General features: G+C 40.9%; 2 protein-coding genes across 2 annotated transcripts in view; both read left to right on the top strand.

The window, feature by feature from the left end:
• The first annotated feature begins 215 nt into the window (after nt 1–215).
• WDFY1 (WD repeat and FYVE domain containing 1) lies at nt 216–16,252 on the top strand. The gene is made up of 13 exons (XM_010001657.1): nt 216–245; nt 1,235–1,289; nt 1,966–2,037; nt 3,573–3,646; nt 4,834–4,888; nt 6,130–6,280; nt 8,046–8,158; nt 9,342–9,468; nt 11,061–11,166; nt 12,882–12,983; nt 13,734–13,864; nt 14,932–15,040; nt 15,794–16,252. The coding sequence occupies exons 1-13, from the start codon at nt 216–218 to the stop codon at nt 15,851–15,853; spliced, it is 1,185 nt and encodes a 394-aa protein (XP_009999959.1). The 3' UTR covers nt 15,854–16,252.
• A 4,655-nt stretch (nt 16,253–20,907) lies between these two features.
• The window catches only part of AP1S3 (adaptor-related protein complex 1, sigma 3 subunit), a 22,041-nt gene continuing 17,590 nt past the window's right edge, over nt 20,908–25,358 (top strand). The window contains 3 exon segments of the mRNA XM_010001656.1: nt 20,908–20,932; nt 24,160–24,303; nt 25,043–25,270. Of these exon segments, the coding sequence (XP_009999958.1) occupies nt 20,908–20,932; nt 24,160–24,303; nt 25,043–25,270 (397 nt within the window).

The following is a 25,358-nucleotide window of genomic DNA, read 5'->3' as shown; positions in this document are numbered from 1 at the left end:
CCCACTCAATTTAGTGTCACCTGCAAACTTGCTGAGGGTGCACTCAATTCCCTCATCCAGTTCATTGACAAAAATATTAAACGGGCCCAAATACTGAGCCCTGGGGGACACCACTTGTGACTGGCTGCCAGCTGGATTTAACTCTTTATCACAACTCTTTGGGCCTGGCCACCTAGCCAGGTCTTAATTCATGAAAGAGTTGACCTGTCTATGCCATGGGCCACAAGTTTCTCAAGGAGAACGCTGTAAGTGTCAAAGGCCTTACTAAAATCCAGGTAGACAACATCCACAGCCTTTCCCTCATCCACTGGGTGGGTCATCTGATCATAGAAGGAGATCAAGTTGGTCAAGCAGGACCTCCTTGTCATTAATCCATGCAGCCTGGGCCTGATCTCACCATTGTCCTGCACTTGCCACTGAACTGGTATAAAAAGCAACTTAATTCAAAAGCTGAAAATTATTGTTTTGAGGCAGTCTGTGCTCAGCAGATTTCTAGTTTTAGAAAAGGAAAGTAATGGGTGTTTTCTGCTTTATTTTTGAGTGGTCTTTTAAAAAAAGCCCTTACATAGATTATAAAATTAGAATGCTACATTTATATCTTCAACCTGAATAGTTCTAGTCCTGATGTTAAGATACCAATCCCTTCCTGTGTTTTTTTTTGTTAAAGTCCTACTGGCAATCCTATAGGAAAATCTATCCCGTATTGTTTTTCTAAAAAAATATAAATATCAGGCCCATTTTTTAAAATTTTTTTTTAGCTAAAAGTAAATGGCACAAGACATCTCAGTGAAGTTATGTTTCCAGGTACACATATTTACAGATTATTTTGGCTTCCATTTAGGAATGAGGAAGTTGGATTTAAACAGTACCAAGAAGGAAAACAATGGTTTGGAGAGGAAATTTCAAGCAGTCTTAAAATAACCTTAGCACTGTCTACATGTGTCCTCTTAACATCTTGATGTAGCTTCCCTTCAAATGTGCCTGTTGTAGGAATGTTTTTAGTTGGAAATAACTTTCCACTTCCTTGCTGATTCTTGTATCCCTCCTCCCAGGATTTGACATTCATGAGTGATGTAATGCTCATTTATTTTTTTTAAGACTGTTTTTTTCTTTCCTTCCAAGCCCTGATTCTGGAAGATTAAAAATTAAAAGCAATTCTTTTTTTATAAAAGAGCTTTAGCATGCTGTCTAAGTTGTCTTGTCAACTTATTTCAAGTCCCATTTGACTGGCTAGTCAATCCTGTTTGTATTCAAACCAGAGGAGCAGTGCAGAGTAACTGCTACTAAAGCTGCTTGTCCTTTGCATTCATGCATGAGGGTGTAGAGGTTTGTCTTAGAGGGAATGATATACAACTAGGTACCATATCCTGTATGGATCCATATGCCAGTATTTGGAGATGGAGATGTCAATGTGCTGGTCTACAGGATGAGGTGCTTCTGTTGCTAATATTCAGTATCTGGCTTGTTGAGGGATGAGTTGCACAGAGAAGTTGTAAAAATGCACAAGTTCAGACTTCCGTGAGGCAATGATTTGTGGTGCTAATCTGCTATAAAACAAGCTGCCAAAGCTGGAAAGTTCCTGCAACTTGAATTTTACATAGATCAGCCAGAGCCAAGGAGAAAAAATTAAAGGGATGTAATGTGTAGCAGTTTCACAGGTGAGCTGAAATAGCATTTCCATGTCACACTTGTGGAAGTCACACATTTAGACACATTATACATTTTCACACAATGGATAAATAGTTTGAAGAAAACCCTTCAGAGTCCGGGGGTGACTATTCTTAGTGCTGTTTTTCTTGTTAAATTAGAATACTCTTATTTCTATTATGTTGTTTCTCTAGCTATTATGTTTGAGTAGCACAAAAGTTAAGAGGATTTGAGCTGATATATGAGTAATGAACTGGTTCAGAGGCAAGGGATGATACACTTACTTAAAACTGTCTTTCTCCCCTCTCTTCCTGTGACACAGAACAATACGAGTATGGCTGAAGAGAGACAGTGGGCAGTACTGGCCCAGCATCTATCACACCATGTCATGTAAGTACGATGCTGGAAATGTAAGTGATGTAAGTGATGGCCATGCACTTGATGGGGTTTGTACCGGTGCTGTATGTGGGAATGCTTCCTTCCTGTTTCCCCAAGTGCTGGATTTGCTTCATCATCTTGAATTTGGGAACTTTGCAGCAACTATAGCTTAGATGTCAGTTTGAAACTAGCTGTGTGGTGGGCAGCATTCTGTCAGAATCAGATCCTTCACCAGGTAAGTCACTGTGTGGATCTGCAGCTGTAGATACCTCAAATGCTTGCAAATTACTTGTCTGATGAACAGGTGAGTTTTTTAAACCACTAGTTGAAAGTTCAGACAGAAGAATATTTTCTGCTTTCCAAGTTATGCATTTATTATTTTTTTTTCAGCATTCAGATTATTGAGAAATCAATACGGAGTAGCTGCTTCGATGTTGAGTGTATCTTGAGTGTCAGTGTGCTTTTTTTGATATTAAAACATCACTCAGCCTGGGTGCTTTGCTGTAGCTTTTTAGTGCAGAGTTGCTACCTAGAAGCATACCACATATAGAAAGAGGGACTACAAGAACAAAGTAAAATGTCATACGAACAACGGATAGTCTGAAGTGACAATTTCTGCAGTAATTTGTTTACAAATGTTAAGTGAAGACCAAAGAATTGGATTGCTTGATGTTCTGTGTCTTTTCAGCTGCAGGCTGAGTAGCCTAGGATCTAGATGAGGAATGCCAGCTGTAGCCTTTTTCTCCTAATAGTTGGTCTAAATTACAGCAATTTATCCATTTTCTAAATCGACTATTCACATTGTGCTCTGAACAGGTTTATGCAAAGTAAAGTGTGCCTGTAGGTAGTTCCAAGGGGTGGACTTGTCCTTATGCGGTATGAACACTGTACTATTTTGGGCTGTCCTGTCTGACTTTAAATTTCTAAAAGCACCTTCAAGACCACATTTTCTGAGGGTCTTGGAGAAAAAGGTTTTAGCTTAGATTACTATATCCTCCTCATCCTTGTAATTTGGAAGTTGAATGAATTTCTTCATTGAAATTTTTTGGCAAAATTTTAATTAAGACACTTTATTGTAATTTTATTGTCATTGGATTTCACATCTATTTTAGCTTTTAATTTAAAAAAGAATAGTAGGCATTTAGAAGTTTTCTACTGAAAGAGGTAATATATAATCTCGAAAACATGAGACTCCTAAAAGTTACAGATGTTGAGACACAAGTCCCTATGAAGTTGACATCCAAATGCTGGTAGCTAGGCTTTCAGCCTGTGTAAAATTCCTTTTACTGAGTTGTACCTTGTGCCAGGAAATCATGTTTGCATATGGTTCCCAGCAGTATATGTGAGTTCCTGTATTGTGTGCCTTTCCTTAGCTCCACATATGGGAGTTTAACTCTCTTATCAACAGACATTATCTGTGCAGACTAATTTCTATAAAGCTATTTAAATGGTTTTTGTTGTGAGTGAAATAATGGGTTTTATTAAAAGTTACGCGTATCCTAATACCTCTGTTTCAATAATTGCAATGTGCTTTCTTTTTTTGACAGCACCATGTTCAGCCATGGCTTATCATCATGATAGCAGACGAATATTTGTAGGCCAGGATAATGGAGCTATCATGGTAAGTTGCTGTGACTTTTCTTCAGAATGTAGATTAGAATTGCTTAGATTGTCTGTGAGTATCAGGTGTTGCTGGCAGCTGATTTGTTTTCTTTCCCTTCTTTTTGGAGTGCAGCTACTACTAAATGGCTGAACTCCTTGGCAGTTCACCTGAGGTGTACATTGGAGGACTGCAAATAAAAAAGGGTGGTTCTGGCTAGATGTGAGCCAGCTGGCCTCAAGAAGTCATTAGGTCATTAGTGTGACAATGGACCCAAACAATTGCACTTCATCAAGGAATTATTTTGAAGAGTACATTAAGCTGGGCAGAATGCCTTGGCAGTGCAGGAACAGGGGTTGTGAACTGCAGTTACTGACCAGAAGTATTGATCTGCTGCCTGAATCTTGCCATACACTTGTCTTCAGATTTTCTTGCTGCCCATCTTTCTGTGATGTGGAAATTTTAACACTAGATCTGAAATTACAAAATGCAGAGTTGGTTTAGTTTTTTCCTAGGAAGTCTTCCTTCTGTCTTTTGATACCCTTGCTGTAATTGCTGTCCCTCTCCTGGAGAGCAGATACATATGGCAGAACAGAAAGTTGATCAGTATTCTTTGTCTATTTTCTCAGCAAAGGAGGGGAATCTTGTGACTCTCAGATGCTTTAATGGTTTCCTGTTTCTATGAAAATAAGGTTGAAATAATAACTGTCCTTAAAGGAACCAGAGTACAGCATGAGTGTCATAGTGATTCTACTGTGAATAGCCTATGCAGAGCTACAGAGAGCAGTGATTCTAGTAATAACTACTTGAAATTGTAAGCTGAAACTTTAAAAATGTGAGTAAGCCTAATGGATCAAATAGAGTAGACTTTCACTTAAATCTGTCCATTATGAAGGCTCACATACTTAAACCCTAAATACTACAAGATAGGGTTTTTTTGTTCCTGATGGGGACAAAGGAGTTGTCTTCCTATAATCTCCCTTCAGCAAACTCAGTTCTGAAATTATGCTTCCTGTTGAAAACTGTAGTTCACTAATAACCCTAATTTGCAATTGCTGTGCTCTGCTTCAGCCTGAGAAACTGCAAGTTTTTGAGAGACACATTGCTGCTATGCAAATTTTGGCTTGTGAGGTTATTGCTCTGTTTTGGGTGTCAGTATTGCTTATATCACTGTGGTATCTTTTCTAACAGTTCCACTTTGCTTTTAGGAGTTTCATATTTCAGAGGACTTTAATAAGATGAACTTTGTGAAGACCTATCCAGGTAAGCTGTTAACCAGTGTTTACACTAACGTGTGAAGAGGAAACATCTCAAATCTTTGGTTATTGAATAATTCTCAGTCAGCTGAGTCTGAGTTGCAGTCATTAAGTTCAGTACATCATCAGACTGTGAGTGTAATGGCCTAAGACTAGTGAGTTCAGATGTTGCTCTTCCAGTGGAGTAGTTATACTGCATGAATGTTAGGGTAAGAGTGTTCTAAAGGTGCATTTGGGTATTTCTGTACTTCCCTTCTGTAATCATTTGCCTTAGTTATTTCTAGCTTGAGATAGGAGTCCTGGACTTCTCTGTCATCTTAGGAAAGTAGTAGAGATGAAAAAGATCTTACTTTTCTGGTACAGGGGAAGAGGGATTATTCTAGTACTTACAGAGATGCTAATATCAATATTTGTGTGGACATTCTTAGAGGAAATACAAAACTCAATTTCTGGTTAAAATTGGAAAATTAATGTGAAAGGCCTGAAGGAGATCTCTAAAGGCTGGAGATTCTGTAGTGAAACAAAGTGCAGTTTGTCTTATGACTCCCTGACACTGTCGGAAGCAATTTTCTTGCCTAGGAGAAAAATACCTTGTTTTTAAAGCAGCAACCCCTCTGCTCTGTTTATCCTAAGGAAGACTTGACAGCTCAGTCAAGGGAAATACTTGAATCTTGGGGTGCAAGAGGGACTTCCTTGTAATGCTCATGTAACTTCTTGCTTAGTGGCAGCATTCTAAACAAAGCTGAGTGGGATTTGGTTGCTCTCACAGGTAGTGGTTTGAACGTTGTGAACTAGATATTCTTTCAGGTGCTTAAAAACATGAATCTGAGTGTGGCTCCCCTGCAGTCAGGAAAAGAGGCACCTAAAGAAAGCAATTAAGGGGTTTAGATGTGTTACTTTAGTCCCCAGAAGTCCTGGCTTAACTAGAGGATGCTTAGGGTTTGCCTGCTCTTTAACCAGAGGATCTTGGGCATCTGGGCTGAGCTCAGCTTCTCTCTCTGTGGGAGAAGGGCTTAAATTAGCTGACTGCTGTGTTTGGTTCCTGTAAGCTATTTGTAAGGCAAATACCAAACCAAACAATGCTAACCTTTTAATTCAGCCTAGAGGCAAGTATAATATGATGGTAAAAAAGTCTCCCTGGGCATTGCTTGGATGTCATCTTCAGCCTGTGTCTCTCTGAATTAGAACACAAAAACACATTACTTTGTTTTTTGGGAAAATCTAGGCAGAATTTTTTTCTTCCCACAGCTCATCAGAATCGAGTGTCTGCTATTATTTTCTGCCTGACATCAGAGTGGGTTATCAGCACTGGTCATGATAAGTGTGTCAGCTGGATGTGCACCAGGAGTGGGAGTATGTTGGGGAGACACTACTTCACCTCTTGGGCTTCATGTCTACAGTATCCTTTTAAAAATTATTGCTACCCTGAAACTGGAAGAGTACTTTGTTCCTTTAGCTCAATTTGTTCCCTCCTTTTCCATGAAAAGCTAAAATTAAATCACTTGGAGCTCTGCAAACCCTTATTCTGATTAGATATTGAATACCTTTATTTCTGTTAGTTGTTGTTAGTGGAAGGGGATGTTGTGACCTTGATTTACAGAAATTGCAGTGTGGTTCGTTCCTAATTTGAGATGTTTGTAGCATCTCGTGGAAGTGACTAGTGCTCTGGCCTGAATACATCCTAGGCAAGTCACTTTATTCAACAGATGCCAGTGTGCAAATAGGAGAAAATGGCCTTTTCTATCAAGATAAAAATAAATTTCCACTGAAGGCCATGGCATTTGAAAGTGCATTGTAATTGATCCTGCCTTTGGACCCCTGTTTGGAAAAATGAGCTTTCTGGTGTGTGTACTAAGTGCTTGGTCTCCCTGTCTGAAGGTTCCTTAAGAGTTATTTGTTAATGATCCTGTATCTAAGCTTCTGAAAATCAAAGCAGAGTGCCTATTCTTTACTGGATTAGTGGGGATAATGCCAGCCTGAACTTCCCAGATGAAGGAATGATCACATGTTCATGGTCTTAGTGCATTTGTTGAAATTGAATTGTTTCTCTCAGGATTCTGAATGCTTAAGAGATTCCAGAATGTCATCAGTTGGCAAAACCTCTGCTTTTTCACCTATGGAGATGGACTTTTTCATACAGGGACTTTTAAAAGTTAAGTGTTTTTTGTTGCATAGGACAGGCTACATTGCTGGCTGTGGTTTTGTGTGACACCAGGGGAATGGGGGAGGTTATACACAACTCTTGGGTTGTGGTATTAGCTTATGGTCTGTTTTTGGCTCTTGCTTGTAACTTGAATAGTAGAAGTCTTCTAAAGGTGACAAATGATCTAGTTCCATGTAGCTTGCTATGCTTTGGTTTCTGCAGATAGTAGTTACATAATGACAAATACTGAATGCTAGAACAGGTACTATGTATCATGCTTTTGCCAAACACTCTAATGTTTTAATAATAGATCCCCTGTTAGGATGTGCTCCTGGTTTTATGTCAGTGCTTGCTGAAACACAGTTGTCTTCCATACTGTGCTCAAGAACCTGCATTAGTGAACTTGAATGTGCAGAGAACAGAACAAGAAATTAGATGGTCTCACTCTTACAGTAGCTAGAACATTGGCTGTGGATGGTCAACATCCTTGTATCTTAGTTTTCCTGTCCTGAGGGCATCACCTAGTATAACATGCTAGAAAACTAAGAGCATATAGGAGCAGATACTAAGAAAAACTAAATGCCACCCAGTGTCCAGTGAGCTGCTCCTGATGGTACCTCTGCAGCACAACAAGCAGCCTGGAGTTCTGGCGTCTCTTGTGGAAGAAGATCATGAATGTATTCTATAAATATTTGCTAGAAATGGGGTAAATCTACTTTGCTTGCCTTAAACTGGGGGATGGATTATCTCATGGCTTCTCCAGTGGTTTTCTACAACTTTTCTCGCTTATTTTCCATACTGTCCAACTTGCACATGTAGGGAAGTGTGAGGAGGAAAGATAAAAGGTTTAGCTATTATGGTGTCTGACCCCTTTAAAAGTAGCTTTGTAAATATTTCTCTAGTGGATTAAAATGTTCTTTTCCAATATGTGTAGACTTTGTAGCTGAGAGCTGCACTATCTGTTTCAGTCTAATAAAATTCTCTTAAGAGTAAATTAAGCTTCTCCTTGACTGGTGTTTAGATATGATCACGAAACTCGGCATGCGTTTGTGGGTGATTATTCTGGACAGATCACCCTCCTGAAGCTTGAGCAGAATACATGCTCAGTTATCACAACACTCAAAGGGCATGAAGGTAACATAACATTTCCTCTTAATTCTACTTGACCCAGATTATAGAACCTCTTTGTAAATTGGGGTGGGATGTCTAGTTGTTTATCTACCTCTTAAGGATAGATACTCGGTAAACAACTAGTGCAAGGTAGCAGTTATCAAAAGCTGTTCAAAGCTGTGCATATGGCTGTCTTTTAAAGAACAGACACATTCCTCCTGAGGGGAAATCTCAGCTGTAAAAATACTAACAAGTATTTTTATTATATGTGAAAAATAAAGGTATATGTATGGATTCAGTTAAACGCAAGTTACCCACTAGATGGCCACCTTTAAAAACATTAGACTCCTTAACATTGAAAAGAAAATATGAAAATGTTTTACTTTTAAATTTTTTTTTTCTGGAGACCTCGTATCACCATCATAATACCTAAAGCAGCTTTAGCTACCTCTAGTCTAGATTGAAAAAAAGGCACTTACTTCTTCCCAATGCAGACTTTGCTGTTTTGATCAGTCTTTAAGACTTTACTTGAGTTTCTTATGTTTAGCTGAAATGTAAGTTACGTGCAAGAAATCTAGAGAGCTTTTTAGACTCCAAACCATCTTGTCAAAGACAAATGTCTTATGCTGTGTAGTACAGCTGAAGTCCTTAAATGAAGAACCAAATAGTCTGTAACATGATATGGAGCCACTGTTGGCTGTAATGAGTAAGGCAAGAATGCAAATCACAGAAGAATGTGTAATTTAATAATATGCTGAGACAAATAAGACTTAATGTCTCTTCCCATGTGGTACTGGCAACTTTCAAATCAGCTGACTAGGTGGGGATGATTTACTGGATCATGAGTCTCTGAGACACTGGAAAAGGCTGCCTTGTTTGATATCTGTAAGCACAGAGCAGACTTTGTTAAAGCTGAGTAGACTCCTGATTTACAGATGACTGTAACATGATAAAGCTGGTTTTGAATGATTTTGAGGCAAGCTGTGATTTTTTTTTAATAATAAATGCCTCTTCTTTCAAGCAGAATGTCAGATTGCTTCAGTTAAGAGAAAAATAATTACCTTATCCCTAGAGCCTCCTTTATCTCTGAATGCTTTTGCACTAGTCTCTGCTCAAATGCCTCAGGTTTCACCTTAATGACCCAGAAGAGCATCCTTGTGTTGGGGAGTGGCTCCCTTAGATCTGACTGCTGAATGTTCTTTCCTAGGAAGTATTACTTCCCTGTGGTGGGATCCTGTTCAACGACTGCTTTTCTCAGGTGCCTCTGATAACAGCATTATCATGTGGGATATTGGTGGAAGGAAGGGACGAACACTGCTACTCCAGGGACATCAGTATGTAACAGTTTCTTATTTTTCCTACATGTTCTGTAATGAACACAGAGTCCCTTTATTTAGAAAGACTAAATAGCGTGACAAAACATTTAAATCTTTTTGAATAATGAAGAAAGTAACTTTTTGCAAAACTCTGAGGTCTTTAAGGGGGAGGAAGGATAATTGGTTCTTGGAAAGCATTACTGATAAATCTTCCCCCCCTCATGTTAATGATGTTAACTTCTGAACAATGAAAACAGGACATTACATAAAAGTAGGCTAGAGAAAGAGGTGGGTAAAAATCCTAGATCATCTTGCTTGGACTTTTTGTAAAAGCTGCATGCTTCTGTATTGTAAATTCTTCACTGAATTGTCTGTGAGGGTGGGGCTAGAAACTTGATCTGTAAGGATATTTGTGTGCCCATGTAGAAGCAGCTTCAATATATTCCTGTTCTCTGTCTCTTTCTTGCAGTGAAGTGATAAACTGATAGGCTAAATTACAGGGATAGTCTCTCAGCTTCAGAAAAGCATGTCACGTCTCCACTGGACTGTGGATTAAGTAGTTACTTGTTTGTATTTAATAAACTCCTTATTATTGCAGAGACACAACACTAGCTACCATTTTTAAATCTAGGGCCTTAACTCAATCTGACAGGCAGTTCACCACTGCAGATGCATTCCACTGAGAAATGCAGTGGTAGTAGAGATCTTGTTTATGTTCAAAGATGTATTTGTATAGTGCATTCTCCTCTTGTCTAATTCCATAGATGCCTTCCATCCACCTTTGATCAAGACTGATAGCCTTAGCCCTAGAACTCTTGTTAAATCTTGAGGATGTAGTTTTATGGCTAAAGAACTAATAATAGAGTACTGGTTACAAAAAAAAGTAACTGAATTCAGTGACTGTTACTGCTGCATCATGTGTCCTAGTGAAGACTTACAACAGTTAGTTTCTCTCCAACTTCATCAAACTTCATATTGAATGGGAAAGTAAGTTCTGAGGAGGAGAATGGCTTCTTTAACTTAGATGTTGCAAAGCAGTCTCATAGCGTTGAGATCCTTTGTTTAGTTTCTTAGGGTATACTTTTATTTTGCCATGACTTCATTTATGATTAAACTGTTTTGTTGGTGAACACATGCTTTGCTTTGCAACTACAGACTTATTGTGATTTATTAGCAGAACTGGAAGCTCTATCTGCTCCCTGGTTGTATCTTGAAACAAATACTTCTCTTTATTTTTCCAGTTGTCTATGTTTTTGATAACTGACTGTCCTTGTTGACATAGCAGAGTATTTGCACACACACTCTGAGCCACTTGACACTCAGCTCACGGGCAGTGCTTCCTGCCAGCAGATGTCAACATGCAACTGTACCTCTGGTATTCTGGTCAAGCCTGTAGGAACGCTGTTCTAGGCAACATCCTGATGCTAGGGTAGTGTTTAGGTGACAGCATCTGTTTGCTCATCTTCATAGCTCTACTTAGTAGACTTAGTAAAGTGTTTGGAAATCAGTTTTGGCTTCCTAGGTAGCTCTACAAGGATAAATTTGGGTTTACTGGGAAACAAAACTTTGGTTAAATACCTTTGGGTAAATAGTATCTGCTTTGTTTGCAGTGACAAGGTGCAGGCTATCTGTTACCTCCAGCTGACACGGCAGCTGGTGTCTTGTTCAGCTGATGGGGGAATTGCTGTTTGGAACATGGATATCAGCCGAGAAGAGGTAAGATCACATCTCAGTGAGATGCCATTCACTGCAGTGTCTACAGCCATTGCTGCTGGCAAGCTTTTACAGTGGAGAAACCAGTGGCCTGGGCTTCAACAGTCTTGAAATAAATTCTCAACTCACGTCTAAGCCCATAAAGAAGTGAGATGCTGTTTTCGAGATGCTGTTCAGAATGCAGAGATTCAGTCTGGCCTGGAGCACCTCTGCTATGAAGACAGGCTGAGAGAGTTGGGGCTGTTCACTCTAGAGAAGACAAGGCTCCAGGGAGACCTTATAGTGGCCTTCCAATACTTGAAGGGGCCTACAGAAAAGCTAGGGAAGGCCTTTTCATCAGAGAAGATAGTGATAGGACAAGGGGTAATGGTTTTAAACTGAGAGGGGAGATTTAGGTTAGATATTAGGAAGAAATTCTTCACTATAAGGGTGGTGAGGAACTGGAATGGGTTGCCCAGGGAGGTTGTTGGTGCCCTGTACCTGGAGGTTTTTAAGGCCAGGTTGGATGAGGTTTTGTGCAGTCTGATCTAGTGGTGGGGTTCTCTGTTCATGGCAGGGGGGCCGGAACTTGATGATCTTTAAGGCCCCTTCCAAGCTTTATGGTTTTATGAAGATATCCTGGTTTTCTGTCAGGGGGACCAGGAAGTGGATTGTCTTCTCTAAAATGCTATTAGGTGAAAAGTACTGTTGTAAGTAACTGAAAGAAGTAATAGGAAACATCTCACTTGGTTAAGAGGTGACTAATTTCCTCTATTCTCCTCCGCACCCCCCACGCTGGACTTGTTCCTATCCTTTACAGTATTAGTAATGGGGGAAGGAAGGGGATGCAATCAAGGTTGAAGATGCAGGAACTGGGCATCTGGTATTAATAAATATTCATGGTGAGATGGTGATGCAACTGACAATATTAGTGTTTTATTACTATCAGCAATGGATGGAAGTGAATTGAGAAGAAAAGCTGCTTCATTCCAATTTTCTCTTACCAGGTTTCAGGGAGACTCCCCCATCAGATGTATAAAGTTGTATAGGATGTTCTAATTCAAGTCTATATACTAAAAATGTTGTGCCTCTGTCTGTCCCTTACAAGGATGCTCAGTTAAAGTATCTGAGAGTGTTGAAATGTGTGAAAGCTCTGACTGTTTTCATTTGGCCTAGTTCATTTATGGCAGGAAAAAACATGTGGGTGGAGAAGAGATGCTTAATGAAGATGTGGGCAGAAAGAAAATGCAGATCAGTTCTTAATTATTTCAAACTGCAATTCTAGGGAAGCAGAAAAGATATTTATGTCCAGAATTTACTTCTCAACTCTATCTACCCCCTAGAGGGGTTGACTGCCTCGTAGCTTCTACAGCTTAGATTACACTAGCCCTTAAAAATCATCTAGGCAACCAGAGAAGCAGTCTTTGAATGCCTGCAGCATGTTTAATAACTTAGATGTTTTAATTAGTTTTCTTATTAAGACAGTAACATAACATACTGCTTTGGGCTTAAAAACTATAAGAGCTGTGTGGGTAACAAGTAACTGTAGTCTTGGATTTGGATTTTTTGGTACCAAATTTCCTATGTACTGTAACCAGGCAATCTATTGTTGTAATGTCCAGAGTTGAGACAGGGCATCTTTCTAAGTAAACTTTGCTTTGCGTTCTTAAAGCAAACTTCTTTGGCTGCCGTATCAAGAAAAATAATTCTGCTTGTTTGCATCTTTTGCTCTTTTGTAGGCTCCTCAGTGGTTAGAAAGTGATTCCTGTCAGAAGTGTGAACAACCTTTCTTCTGGAATATAAAGCAAATGTGGGACACAAAGACATTAGGGCTGAGACAGGTGAGATCGCTGATTTAAGTGCTTGGATATACTTAAGCAGAATACAAGCAGAAAACCACTAAAGCTGTTAGAACTTTTAAACTGTTGGTATTTTGCTGCTTTGAAGTGAGGGTTTATTGACAGGTCACTGTTTCTAGGCAATGCTAAGAAATTTCCAAATTCTATTCTATTCTAGTCTTGCATTCAGCTTCTATCACAGGGCAGAGCAGCTGTGCTGGCAGTGCTCTGTTGGGTTTCCTGATTTCTGCGCACAAGCTGTGGACAGCTAATCCTTAAGTGTTGTGTGAAGTGGCACACAATGTCCCATAACTGAGCAAATTGCAGCCTAAGGTGTTATAGGGTACCCAGCTCAGTGAAGCAGTGATCACCCTGCTCTTACTGGTCTAAAATGTGAAAGCTTTCCAAACAGCTTTCTTTTTGGAGGGACAGGACCGCACCAAGACACTAATCTGTTTATGGCTTTCTTAGACTGTTGTTCCCTTGGTTATTTGTTCAACCCTGTTTTTGTCCTTCCCAGAAGGAGCTTGCAAAAGAAAAGTTTGGACAGGGAAAATACGGAGGTAAACCCATTAATGGTCCATAAAACTATTCAGAAGTCCAGAGTCTGTGGTCTTTTGTGGAAGTAACAGGAGATTTCCTAACAGGTTGCAGAACAGAAGCTTTGTTGTTGTTGTTCACTTGGTAGGATGGTCAAGTGGCACAATATAGTGGGATCTTTTTATTTGTCTTTTTTCTTCTTCATTCATGAAGCATCACTGCAGAAAATGTGGGCAAGCAGTGTGTGGCAAGTGCAGTACCAAACGGTCGAGCTACCCCATCATGGGATTTGAGTTCCAGGTCCGTGTCTGCGATTCCTGTTTTGAGTCAATCAAGGATGAAGAGTGAGTATTAAGGAATAAGAAATTAAAGTAATACTTTACTTTCTGAGGTGCAGAAACACTTGTGCTCCATGTGCACACATGGTGCTACACAAGCATGCCAAGCTGACTCTCTGCTCATAGGCCACCTTTGACTTGAGCACTCAAAGCAATAGAATAGCAGAGATTCCTCAACTGGCTCTGCAAGCTGATTTGAATCAGATTTGATATTACAACTTGTTTTATCCACTTTGTCTTATTTTCCATGAGCACAGATCTAGAGTTGAAACATGATTGTATCAAGATTTCTGTTTAGGTACAGTGTGTTGATTGCACTTAAAAGTGGGAAATGGCTGCCTTGTAATACATCACAGCACCCAGGATGTATGTGCAATTAGTTCATGTACGCTTAATGAAAACTGTTTCTATGGAAGTATTTTTTGCACCCTGCAAGCGAATTGCTGGGGAAACATTGTTTGCTGCCTCGTTAAATTCTTCTTAGCAATGAAGGAACCCCCTTCTTATCCCAATATGAATGGCACTTTATTGCTCTATATCTTGTCACCTCCTTGAACACCTGGAGTGCTAAAGGACCAAAATAAATCAGATGCCAATTTTGGCAGTGGTTGGAGTTTTTTGTTTTCTCGTTGTTGGTTTTTTTGGTTTGGTTGATTTTTTTTTTTTTTTTTGCGGTGGGTGTTTTGTGTCTGGTTTTGTTGCTTGTTGGTTTTTTTAAAAGTGAGGTGCTGTGCCCTAGTTGATTTACTATAGCCAGCAGGAAAAAATGTTGCTGAGCTTGACTTTATAACCAAGATTTTTCAGTAATGCAGTGTCACACTTCTGCTCTGGTGTTATTAACAGTCAGGCTGCAGAAGGCCAGAAAATGTCACACCTGTATAACTACACGAGCAATGCCTTAGCACGACTTGCTAATTTAATTCTGCCCCCTTTAATATGGCACTGCAGTTCTCAGGACTGATTTATTAATACTTGAGCAACTTAATTTTCTTGTAAGTTTATTTTGCACTGCTGTAATGATGCCATCAAGCTTCATCAGATGGCTGGCTTTCATTCCAATTGTTCTTGTGCAGCCGTACTTCCTTGGCAACCTTTCATGAAGGAAAACACAACATTTCACATATGTCCATGGACATCTCCAGAGGGCTAATGGTGACTTGTGGGAGTGACCGGATTGTGAAGGTATTAATGTACTTCTTTCCTGCATTTATTAGAGATATTTAATAGAGAATTAATGTTTGTATATACTTATTTCTTTCTGACAACTGTTGCTACAAAGCTAACTGTTGTGGCCAGCAAGAATTGTATTTGTAGTAGACTGTTCTTCCTGCAGCAGAATGAGGACCTGTAACTCCACTGGATGGAGTCTAGCTGTCAGGACTGGTTACTGTTGGTGTCCTTGGGAAAAACAAAGCAGACAGCAGCAGTAGGAGAATCTGCTGGTGGCCTTAGGCATGGTGAAACATGCAGGTTCCCTTTACTCTGAGCTGCCTGGCTCCTTGGAGCATTGCCACTAAAACCCTGGTTACGAGAAACTAATGTGGAAATCAGACTGATGTAGGGTCTTGCTGTGCTTAAGCTATATATCTGCTGTGCATGTCAGAGCTGAGATTGTTCCAGTCTGTCCCTGTTTTTCTGTAAGCATGTTAGTAACAAACTGCATAGCACTTTTAAAAACAGACCTACAGAAGACTTCTAGAAGACTATCTTGAGCCCTGTGTTTGGCTTGTGGGGCCTGTGTTTGGCTTGTGTTTGGCTTGTTTTGGTTAGTAAGGCTGGTGTAGCTCCTTATGACATTTTACTCAAATTTAGTTTAAATAGGATTTATTCCTTTGTGTCCAGGCATGTCTTTATATTTGCTTCTATGCTCCCTAGAGAAATAGCCCTTAGGTATTACAATATTGCTATGTAATTCTCCACAATATTTTCTTCCAGATCTGGGACATGACGCCAGTAGTTGGTTGCAGCCTTGCAACTGGCTTCTCTTCTCGCTGATCTCATGCCTGACAGGTTTATGCACCTTATGTACAGCAATATGCACCGAATGAATGGAATCCTTATTAAGAATATTACTGCAAACACTGGCTGCTTGATTCTTCTCCTGCTGCTGTTCCAGGATGGACAGTCACCTTTTCTGTTGGGCTCACCAGGAATTCCCATGGTGCAGAAGTGCAGTTTTGCAGCCTCTGGGACTAACGTAAAATGGCTTACCTGCAATATCACACCTTGATGGAAGAACCTGTTGTTTCTTGGTTTACATATGTAGTGTTACCCATGTGCTATCTCTGCTGATATATCTTGTACAGATACCTTATAGCTAAAACATCAGAGTTAAATGAGTGCAGTAACTTCAATTTGTGCAAATAGTAAAATAACTTATTCTCTCTTCCACAAAGTAGAAATACTTTTGAACAGTCACTATCTGAACTGCCTCCAAAAGATATGTTGGTTATTCCTATGGAAGAGGGAGGTACTTTGAAGTGCAGGTAGCTTATTTCAGATGAGATAGTAAGAGAACCTTTGATCACACAAGATTTCCTTTATTGGCTTTCTTGTAGTGTTTGTCTTCAAGTTCAGTTATTAGTGAAATCACTTTTGTGGGACAGCTGTTTTGTTCTGTCTAGGTAGCTGATGAGTCTTTGACCAATTCTAGGCTCTTTAAGTAGTGTTTTAGCATAGCTAATAAACTTCTGTAGTTCTTATGAAAATGTGCAGCCCAGCTCCTCTACTTTAAAGACAGGCTGTAGGTGTGGGCCATATACTTTGGGAACTCTGTAATACTGTTAGAATGGCAAGCTAAGAAAGTCTGCCTTGTTAAATGTAATGGCTAAGAAAAAAAGGCCAGCCAAATTTTAGAGACTTTTTCCTGTGGAAAGGCTGATGTTTCTTTAGTGATAGGGAAGCTGTCTCTGATTAAGTGAGCATAAATTCAAGCATTGCCTTGGTGTTGCTTAAAACAGATTAAATACTGAGCAATAATTACTGAGATACAGAACAGCTATTTTTTCCCCTGTATCTAGGTTTTTTAATCCTGAGATACCTATATTGATCCTTTCTTGTTTCAAAGCTGAGAAGTATGAAGAAGAGCTGGGAGACTTCTACAACTGTGCAGTTTGGGAAATAACTAGTGAGGTATTGTCAATACATTGGTCTGCCAGTTGTGTGAATTTCCTATATTAGAACTTTGTAAGGAAAGCATATTTGGAGGCTTTGATAGCTAAGGTGGTATGTCACAGAGTTTAAGCTTGGAGCTGTTCAGATTTTTCTGAAAACAGATGCATATGTGTGAGGACAAAAAATGAGGGTAGGTCAGCTGGCCTGGAATAGGTGGTGTTGCACAACTATCAAACATAATAGGCTCTTTCTGGCAGAGAACTTAGGGGTTAGACTGTCTTTATTTACAGCAACAGTCAAGTGGTGCTATGAGTGTTAGTGAATTCAAGTCATGGGTGTGTACCTTGACACTAATAATCTGCACTGGACCATGCTGTAGGCTGAAATAGATGAATATCATGGTATTGTTAATATATCATGATTCACTTGCATTTTAAGCCAAAAAGCTGATAGTGTCCAAAGGGCATTAGAGTCCAGGATATGTTAATTACTGTTATTTTGGATCTACCTTTCCTTGGGCCTTCTCTGGAAGTTTTGTGAAGCGTCTTTTAATTTGCTAGACTTACTGGACCACTGCAGGATGAAAAAACCCCTCTTTTGTGAGAATCCCAGAACTCGTCTTGCCTTCAATTCTGGATTTAGCACTTGTCACACTGATATGATTCATCCCTTGCTACATGCTGTATAGCTTACTGGTTTTTTGTGATGGCTTATTTCTAAGCTATTGAGAGAAAATCAGCTTGTACTGGAGAAAAGTTGCAGCTCTCTGCTCTGAAGGCCTTCACCTTTGTGAATTCGGAAGCAAACTGAGGGCTGAAGGGGAGAATAAGCCCTGATAATGTCCTGCATTCACTTCCAGACTTCTTCGTATCTGGCTCTGGAAGAGAATGGGATCCTTCTTCCTCGCAGCATGTGAGGCTGAACATCAGTTACATTGCTAGAACAGTTTTAAGATCCTGCTGTGGTAGGTGAGGAGGATCTAGAGTCATGAGTTCAGCTGGGAGATTGATGTAGATGTGGGATGGATAGCATATTTTTCAAACCAGATGTTCTGAAACTTACACCAGTGATACTGAGGTGTAACTCCTTTGCAGCCAGCCTTCCCGAGCTTCAGCTTTTTTAGTTCTGATGAGTCAACATGCCCCTTGCTCAGCATGCAGCTCCCTCCCTTCCCTGTGAATATCTCCTCTGCCTCCTCACCTTACGGTTTTGCCACTAGATAATATATTCTCTACTACATATTGTTAAACCTAAGGAATCTATTTTCTATAATTGTTATACTTAAAGATAGTGCCAGTTCAGATATAACAAGACAGTTACAGCTGCTAAATTATTAGTCATATAAGTATACTCTTGGTGTTGAGTGAGTAATGCTACAAACCACTAAAATGATAGGGTTTTTGTTTATAAACAACCATTTTGAATGCACATACTCTAATGAATCTGAACATACTTCAAGTGTGTCAGCTCAAGTGTGCAGTTACTGAGAAGGCTTGGTTTGAAGCATTACTAATCTCACCTGTCTAACCTCCTTCTCTGGGGCAGGGAAGGGGAGCAAAGGGTACTAATATGTGCTAATTCTTTACTAGTTGTATTTCTGTACCCTGCATAGTTAAGAGATGCTAGATAATTCTGTCCGTTGCTCCTTCTTGTCTGTTTTTTAAACTTTGATTACGTGTACAATAAAATATTTCTTGGTACTCACTTAGTCTATTTGGATGCTCCATCTTTTCTTCCATTCTGTGAATGCACAACTGCCATTGTTTGCTCTGGTTCCTCCTTTACACGGCCTGTATCCAAATCCTAGGTTGGAGGAAGAGCTATTCAGATGTGTTGTGTTGGAGCTGCATGAGCTGCAGCAGTGGGGTTAAAGGCCTGTAACAAATCGGTGAGCTGAGAGACAGAACTGCTGCGTGATCCGAGCTAGGGACCCTGTCCTGTGTCCTGCTTGCCAGCTTGTATAGACCTCTGGTTCATCAGGTTCCCCTTCAGAAGTCTGCAGAGGTTTTTACAGTACAAAGTATCAGAGGATCGACCCCTTCCCTGAGATCCCTTGGACATGTCTGAGGTATTAGAGAAATTCTAATTTATACTGGATGAGATGAGCAGAGTCTACAATATTATATATACCAAGAACTCAGACTGCAGCTGCACAAGTCTCATGATACTTCCTCACAAAGAAAGGACGGGTGCAAGCTGGTGTGTGTATATATATACTTACCTATCTGGCTTTGTAACACTTGGGATGCCTGAATGGCAGCCTGTTAACATGGAGTGTAGCTCACTGTGCCTCAGGGTATTCAGGAGCAACAGAAGGAATCTGAAAGGGTTTCACAAACTCTTACCACCTCGGAAGGATGGCTGAGTAGCCTGTGCTTTTTGTCTCTGTAGACAAAGTCCTCAGTGCTGGCTAACAGTGAATTATCATGATCAAACTCTATGTTAAATGATTAATTTCTGCCACTTAAATTTAAAAAAAATACTGTCAGCAACTAACCATCTTTCAGTGAGTTGCAATGTGGCTTTTGAAGGCTGTCTCTTCTTTTCTCAGGGCTATAAGGCAAGCCTTCTCAATGATTTCTTACGTGGCTGCTTCCAAATGATCCCACATAGTTTTTTTGCCCATTTGGAGGAAGTTAGGGCATGGCCTCTAGGTAGCTGTACTGTGGTCCTACTAAACCCTGTAAAAGCCAGTAGTTGAACAGATTACAAGACAGTGCTCATGTTATCACTTCAGCAAAGGGAGTATCAATAATATCTTATAAAATCTATACAATTTAATTTTCATAAAATTGAATTTAAAATAGTTTATAAACTAAACTGAAATAAATGAGGTAATTAGAAACGCTATAGCATGAGCCTTTTTCCCCCAACATACAGGCAGCTCAGAGTTGCCATAACTAACTGTGCCAACTCAGCTGTGTACCCCTCAGCTGTGTACCCAGGGTCTCTTACCAGTTTTACTATATAATTAGTGCTGACAAAAAGTAGTTGAGGTAATTTGGGTGGGATTCACTGGCTTGTCTGCAGAGTATTTGATATGTTCATTCCTAAACTGCTTTTTTGTCACAAAGATATCATGGATTGCCTTACATCTAGCTGTGACAACTGAATTACTAAGTAAGTCCTGTCAATTTTGTTTACAAAGGACCTGGTACTATGAATCATGCTTTCCATTAGACACCCAAAGGTTTAAGTATCTCTTAGCATTTATCCAGCTCAAAACCAAGATAAATTTATGTAGAAATACAGGTCGACTGTATGATTTCTCATCTGTATTTTTAGATGTGGTCTTTCCATTTTTCTTTTGAAATGCTTTATATTACCCTGTTCTTCAGGAAATTGGCTTGCAATAACAAATGTTATGGAGGTACATGCTTTTCTCCTCTGGGAAAGACACAGAAAAGGATTTGATTTCCTTCTAGCTTTACTACTATAGCTGTCTTTCAAACAGACAATACCATGACTTTCACTGTCTATATCTAGTTTTTCCTTTCTGAAGCCTGTTTTCCTTACGGTTTTAGCTGCTCTCAAATTCTATATGTATGTATCTGTAAAAACTGTTATGTTTTCATGAATTGAATCATAGAACCATAGGGGTTGGAAGGGACCTCTAAAGATCATCGAGTCCAACACCCCCTTGTGTTGGTGATCAAAAGTGGGCACTACCTCCTCATATTCCTTGATGATGTTGTTGCTATGCCATTGCTGTTTTTCTGTTCTAGTACTGTGCTTTGTATTTTCTCTGTCCTTACTTATTTCTCCTTCTTTCTCTCTTAGTTTTTGGCTCCTTCTCCAGGTTTTTTCCTCTACAGCACATCCCAGTTGGAGCTTGTCTCCTTGAGATGGGTGACAGCAGCTTTTGAAGCCCAACTGAACTGATCGAGCCTCCTGATCTAAAGAGTGAGCCAGGTCTCACAGTGGCTGAACTAAGGATGACTGAGGCAGCAGACATGGAAGGTGAGTGTCTTCTAGGAAGCAACCCATTACCTCACCCTCAGTCACAAGACTCCATCCCATTAAGCACCCATAGCAATGCAGCCATAACTTGCTCTTCTGTTTGCTACAGCCTTTGCAAGCTGGAAAAGAATACGGTAAAAGCCACTACCTCTTACTACCCTGACTGTGCAGTGGTGAGTTTTTAGTCTTGGTGATTGGTGGTAGGGAAGGTCTGGGATCAACAGGACTGTCAATAGTGCTTAGAGGTTTTGGAGATTGTCAGGGTGATTTCAGTAAGGGTAGAGAAACATTGCATATGTCTAAGGGGTGTCTGTGGGACACTCAATTTAAAACTTGCTCTCATAGGCGCTGTCTAAAACAGAGAAACTAGGCTGTAAATTGTGTTCATTGCAGTCCTTTTATGGAGAAAAAATGCTGGGAATATGTTTACAGGCAATGAGGGATATTTTAGGCCTCTTACTCCAAACAGTAGTTCCTATGTTTTTCAGTGTGAATATACCAACTGAGCACTCTACTGGTTCAGAAGTGTGCTCTGGATGTGATTTTATAACCAAGATGGAAAAAGGAAAAACATGAAAGAAACTGAGGAGAAGTGAAGAGGGCAAAGAACTGAATGGCAGTGTGGTTAAAACATGCAGAGCCTTGATTTACGGGATCATAAGGAAGGGGACTGTAGGTCTGATAGCTGTTAGTAGAACTGAACACAAGAGGGCTACAATAACACATCCTCGATAGAAGATTTCTGGATGGAGCTTTATAGTTTTATACAACTGGGACATAAAATACAATGCTCTTTGACACCCTTTAAGTACTTGTGTAAACCTATCACTTCAATACAGTGGATTTGAACTGCTATTTTAAATACTTTTTAGTACTTTTAACTGCTTAAATGTTGGGGCTACTTACTGAACATCCTGTTGCTGCTGAAAAGGTACATGGCAGAGATGCATAATGCAATGTGTTCTCTAGTGTTTTCAATGCTTTGTTCTGCACTTAAATTGTGGAAAATCCAGATTATGTGAGCAAAGAAGCAAAAGGAAACATGAAAAGCAGGAGAAAATTGTCTGGAAAAGTACAAACCCCTGCCTAGTAACCAAAAGCAAGTGTTAGATTGCTTCTCTATTGATCCAAAGTGCAATTAAAAGCTACCTCCTGCAGCTGAATTTAGATTAGGCTTTTAAAGTTTTCTCTTCCCCTTATACACCTACTATCAAGTGGAAAAAAACCTGCACAGCAGGTCTCCTGCAACATCCCCAGGCGGAGGCTGCGTCAGCCTGAGCGCCTTGGTTTGCACAGGGCAATGTACCTGAAGTTGCCCGTGGCTCCGTGTGCCTGGCAGCAGCTCTTCAGGGGCTGAAAAAGTACACCAAGGCTGGTTAGACTCAGTGTGAATGACCACCCTTCTGCTTCATTTCTTGTACTCGGTGCCAGTGAAAGGGCTTCTTTCTGCAGTAAAAAAGTGGTTTTTTTCAGAGGAAGTCAGAATGTTACACTTTCTTCTCTCCCTGCTGTTCTTTAGACAGTGGTTTGTTTCTCTTAATTGGAGCTGTCAGGATTTGTTTGTTTCCCTGGAAATGTACGTGACTATAACTTCCCAATCAATTGTGAATCATTAGAGAACATCCAGCTTTACTTTTATCATCCAGGATTGGCTTCTGCAGTCCATAAAGCCTGCAGAAATTAGGAAGGCCTAAGACAAAGCTTGTTGCAGGTTTAGGACTTTGTCAGTCTGTGGCATCTGACATTTTAGCAATGACTATTTTTCCAATAAATAAAGTCCAGGCTCACCAAAGCTTATACCTATGAACTAGAGAAGCTCTTACCAACATCTGTAGGCACTCGAGGCTCACTGAATCCACTGTAACTCTTGGTGTGAATATTTTCTATTTCTGAATGTGATCGTCTGCTCAAAGAGTCGAACAGAAGCAAAGAAGGTGCAACACCCAGTAGCAGTAAAAAGCTGCTTGCCTAACTTAAAAGCCTTTTCAAAGGACTCTCAAGAAAGGAATATGTACATTTTCTTCCAGGCAGAGACAGAAGCCGAGAGAAAAGGGTCTCCAAAGCCTTTTGCTGCCTGTTTAAGTTAGAGAAAGAAATGTGCATTGCTTTGCAAGCTTTTGTGTTCAAATTAATTAATGGTGCCTAAGGGAAGGACCTAAAGGAGTCCACGATGTGGCATTTTTCTGGCATAAGATCACCCCACCAGTTCACCTGGCACAGCTGTGTGCCACAGCTGCCTCCCCCTACTCCCATTGCTGTGTGACACTGGGAGCTATCATCAGTAGTTCCTACCTGAGAAGTTTGAGTTATCTTCTCTCTTCTCTATCACAACATTATGCAGACACACAGTGCTTGTGATGGAGAGGCAGGGAGGGGAGAATTCCAACTCTTTACTCCTTCTATTTAACCAGTCATGAAGTGCAGCCTCACTTTCTGTGCTGGAAAGCATCTCATTTAAGCATAATCCTACATCTGCAGCCTTGTTTCTGCAGGACAGCAAAATTCTTCTGTCTGCTGACCTGCAAGATTGGCCACACTGGGTTGATGTTGGCCGCTGCTGTCAGTGTGCACTGTATGCATGACGTCTTTGCTGCTGCTGCTTCTTTTTCTGATGTACTTGTGAAAACACAAAAGCAGCAGGCTAGTTCTCTCGAGTTCATGGGGCTAATTATGTAAGGTCTTTGCACTGGAAAGTACTATTATTGGAAAATAGTTGTTAAGCAAAAAAATTGTCTATCACTGGAGTAAATTACATAGCTAGGTAAAATGTAGGCTGCTGAACAGAGTTGTTTTTGTGGAACTTTTTTTGGGTGGTGAGGGGTGATGGAAGTGTTCATTTTGGAGATGGCAGTGTTGATGCTCCACATCTGTAGTGAGCTGTGCTGTGGTGTCCACATTCTTGCATGTTAGGTAAATCCAGGTCCCAGTGTTGACAGAGACACGGCTTTCCCAATGCTGCAGTGGTATCTATGGACACTCCCTGTTTACCAGCAGTGAGGAATGTTTGGAGTGTAAGTCCTGAGACAGCTCTCTGTTGTTCTGCATAGGCTGCAGTAGCTAGAGCTGGGCTGCAAGGGAAGGAACATGATTGTGGTTGCAGGGAAGCCAGATCTTTACCTCCTGGGGAAGGGGAAGGCAGCCTGGGTACTGTGGCACTTTGTGTGGCCTGGTTACTCATCCCAGCTACCTGTCAGAATGCAGCGAAAGCTTTTGGTCTCCTTTAACAGATGCTGGTAGCAGTAAAGCTGTGTTTGGCAGGCTTGCTGAAGAGACGGTGGTGCAAGGCCAGTGGTGCCTGGCAGCCTGGCTGGGCAGGCGCTGCACCGCGGCTGTGCGGCGCAGGGTGTTCGTGCGGCCTGATGAGAGCGTAGGTGCAGAGACCAGAACTGAGCAGGCAGCAGTGGAGGGCTCTGTGTGAACCTGTCTATATAGACCAAAGAGAAGCTTATGGCAGGCAGAGAGGGTCATGCATGCTTACAGAAATCTGGAAATTACCTCCACGCTGTTAAATGAGCATGAGGAGCACACCCTGTGTATGCTCTGCTCTGGCAAACAAGCATTTCCAGCTGAGAGATTTCAGGCCAGTTGCCCTCTCAGCTATGCAGGCATAATTGCTTTTCACCAAGGGACCACTTCCCCTTTGCTGAAGCCACAGGCTGATAAAGGGATCCCACCAGTGTCAGCCACTGACACCATGGTGTCCCCTGGAGTTCCTGAGCTCCTTTGGATTTCCTCTTCTTCCTGATGACTGAGATGCAGCAGGAGCAGGGCACAGCTCTGTCCAGAGCAGATGGGAACCATATCCTCAGTCCTGACACACCGTGCTCAGGGCTTTATGCATAAAGTCTCTCCTTTATAATACAATCATGGGGCTTAAATGTACTAACTCTTCTCATTTTATGCTCATATGGTAGTTTGCATCTGCACCAGACTCCTGGTAAGAGCTTGAGAAGCCTTAGGCCTGGATTTAGAGCTTTTGATTCAAGTGCTGAGTCTGTGGATGTTGCACATTGCTTTGGCACCAGTGACTTATCAGCAAATCCCTGCCAGAGGTTACAGGGATTTGCTGATCTACTGGTGGAGCTGATGATGTCTTGCTCTCTCATCCAGCTCTGTCAAAAGCCCAGGTTAGCAAAGCCCAGCCATTTAGGGTATTTAAACTATTCGAGTTGCGTTTTGATGGAGATGGGCTGCAGGGCCGTCGTGCCTGGAGCCCCGCCAGCCCGTCTGCAGCGCCCGAGCGCTTGGGAGGGGACAGCTGGGGCCGATGCAGGACACCAGCTGCTGGCTGGAGTAAACTCAGGCTTCGCTGTGGCAAGAAAGGTGCCCTTGAAGCGGGTAACGCACATAGAGGTGACAGCGGGGGTCATCCCGTGTGCGGGCAGGGTCTCTTCATCCCTGCCGCTCCCTCGCTGCCCGGGAGGGG

Source organism: Chaetura pelagica, unplaced genomic scaffold (genome assembly GCF_000747805.2).
Source record: "Chaetura pelagica isolate M959 unplaced genomic scaffold, ChaPel_1.0 scaffold207, whole genome shotgun sequence".
NCBI lineage: Eukaryota > Metazoa > Chordata > Aves > Apodiformes > Apodidae > Chaetura > Chaetura pelagica.
The sequence above is the reverse complement of the archived record's forward strand: the minus strand, read 5'-3'. Positions and strand labels throughout refer to the sequence as shown.

Coding starts and splice junctions, on each gene's coding strand:
- WDFY1 (XM_010001657.1), top strand. CDS start 216: ATGGGCCACAAGTTTCTCAAGGAGAACGCT. Junction 12,984..13,733: donor AGACATTAGGGCTGAGACAG/GTGAGATCGCTG, acceptor TCATTCATGAAG/CATCACTGCAGAAAATGTGG. Junction 13,865..14,931: donor GAGTCAATCAAGGATGAAGA/GTGAGTATTAAG, acceptor GTTCTTGTGCAG/CCGTACTTCCTTGGCAACCT.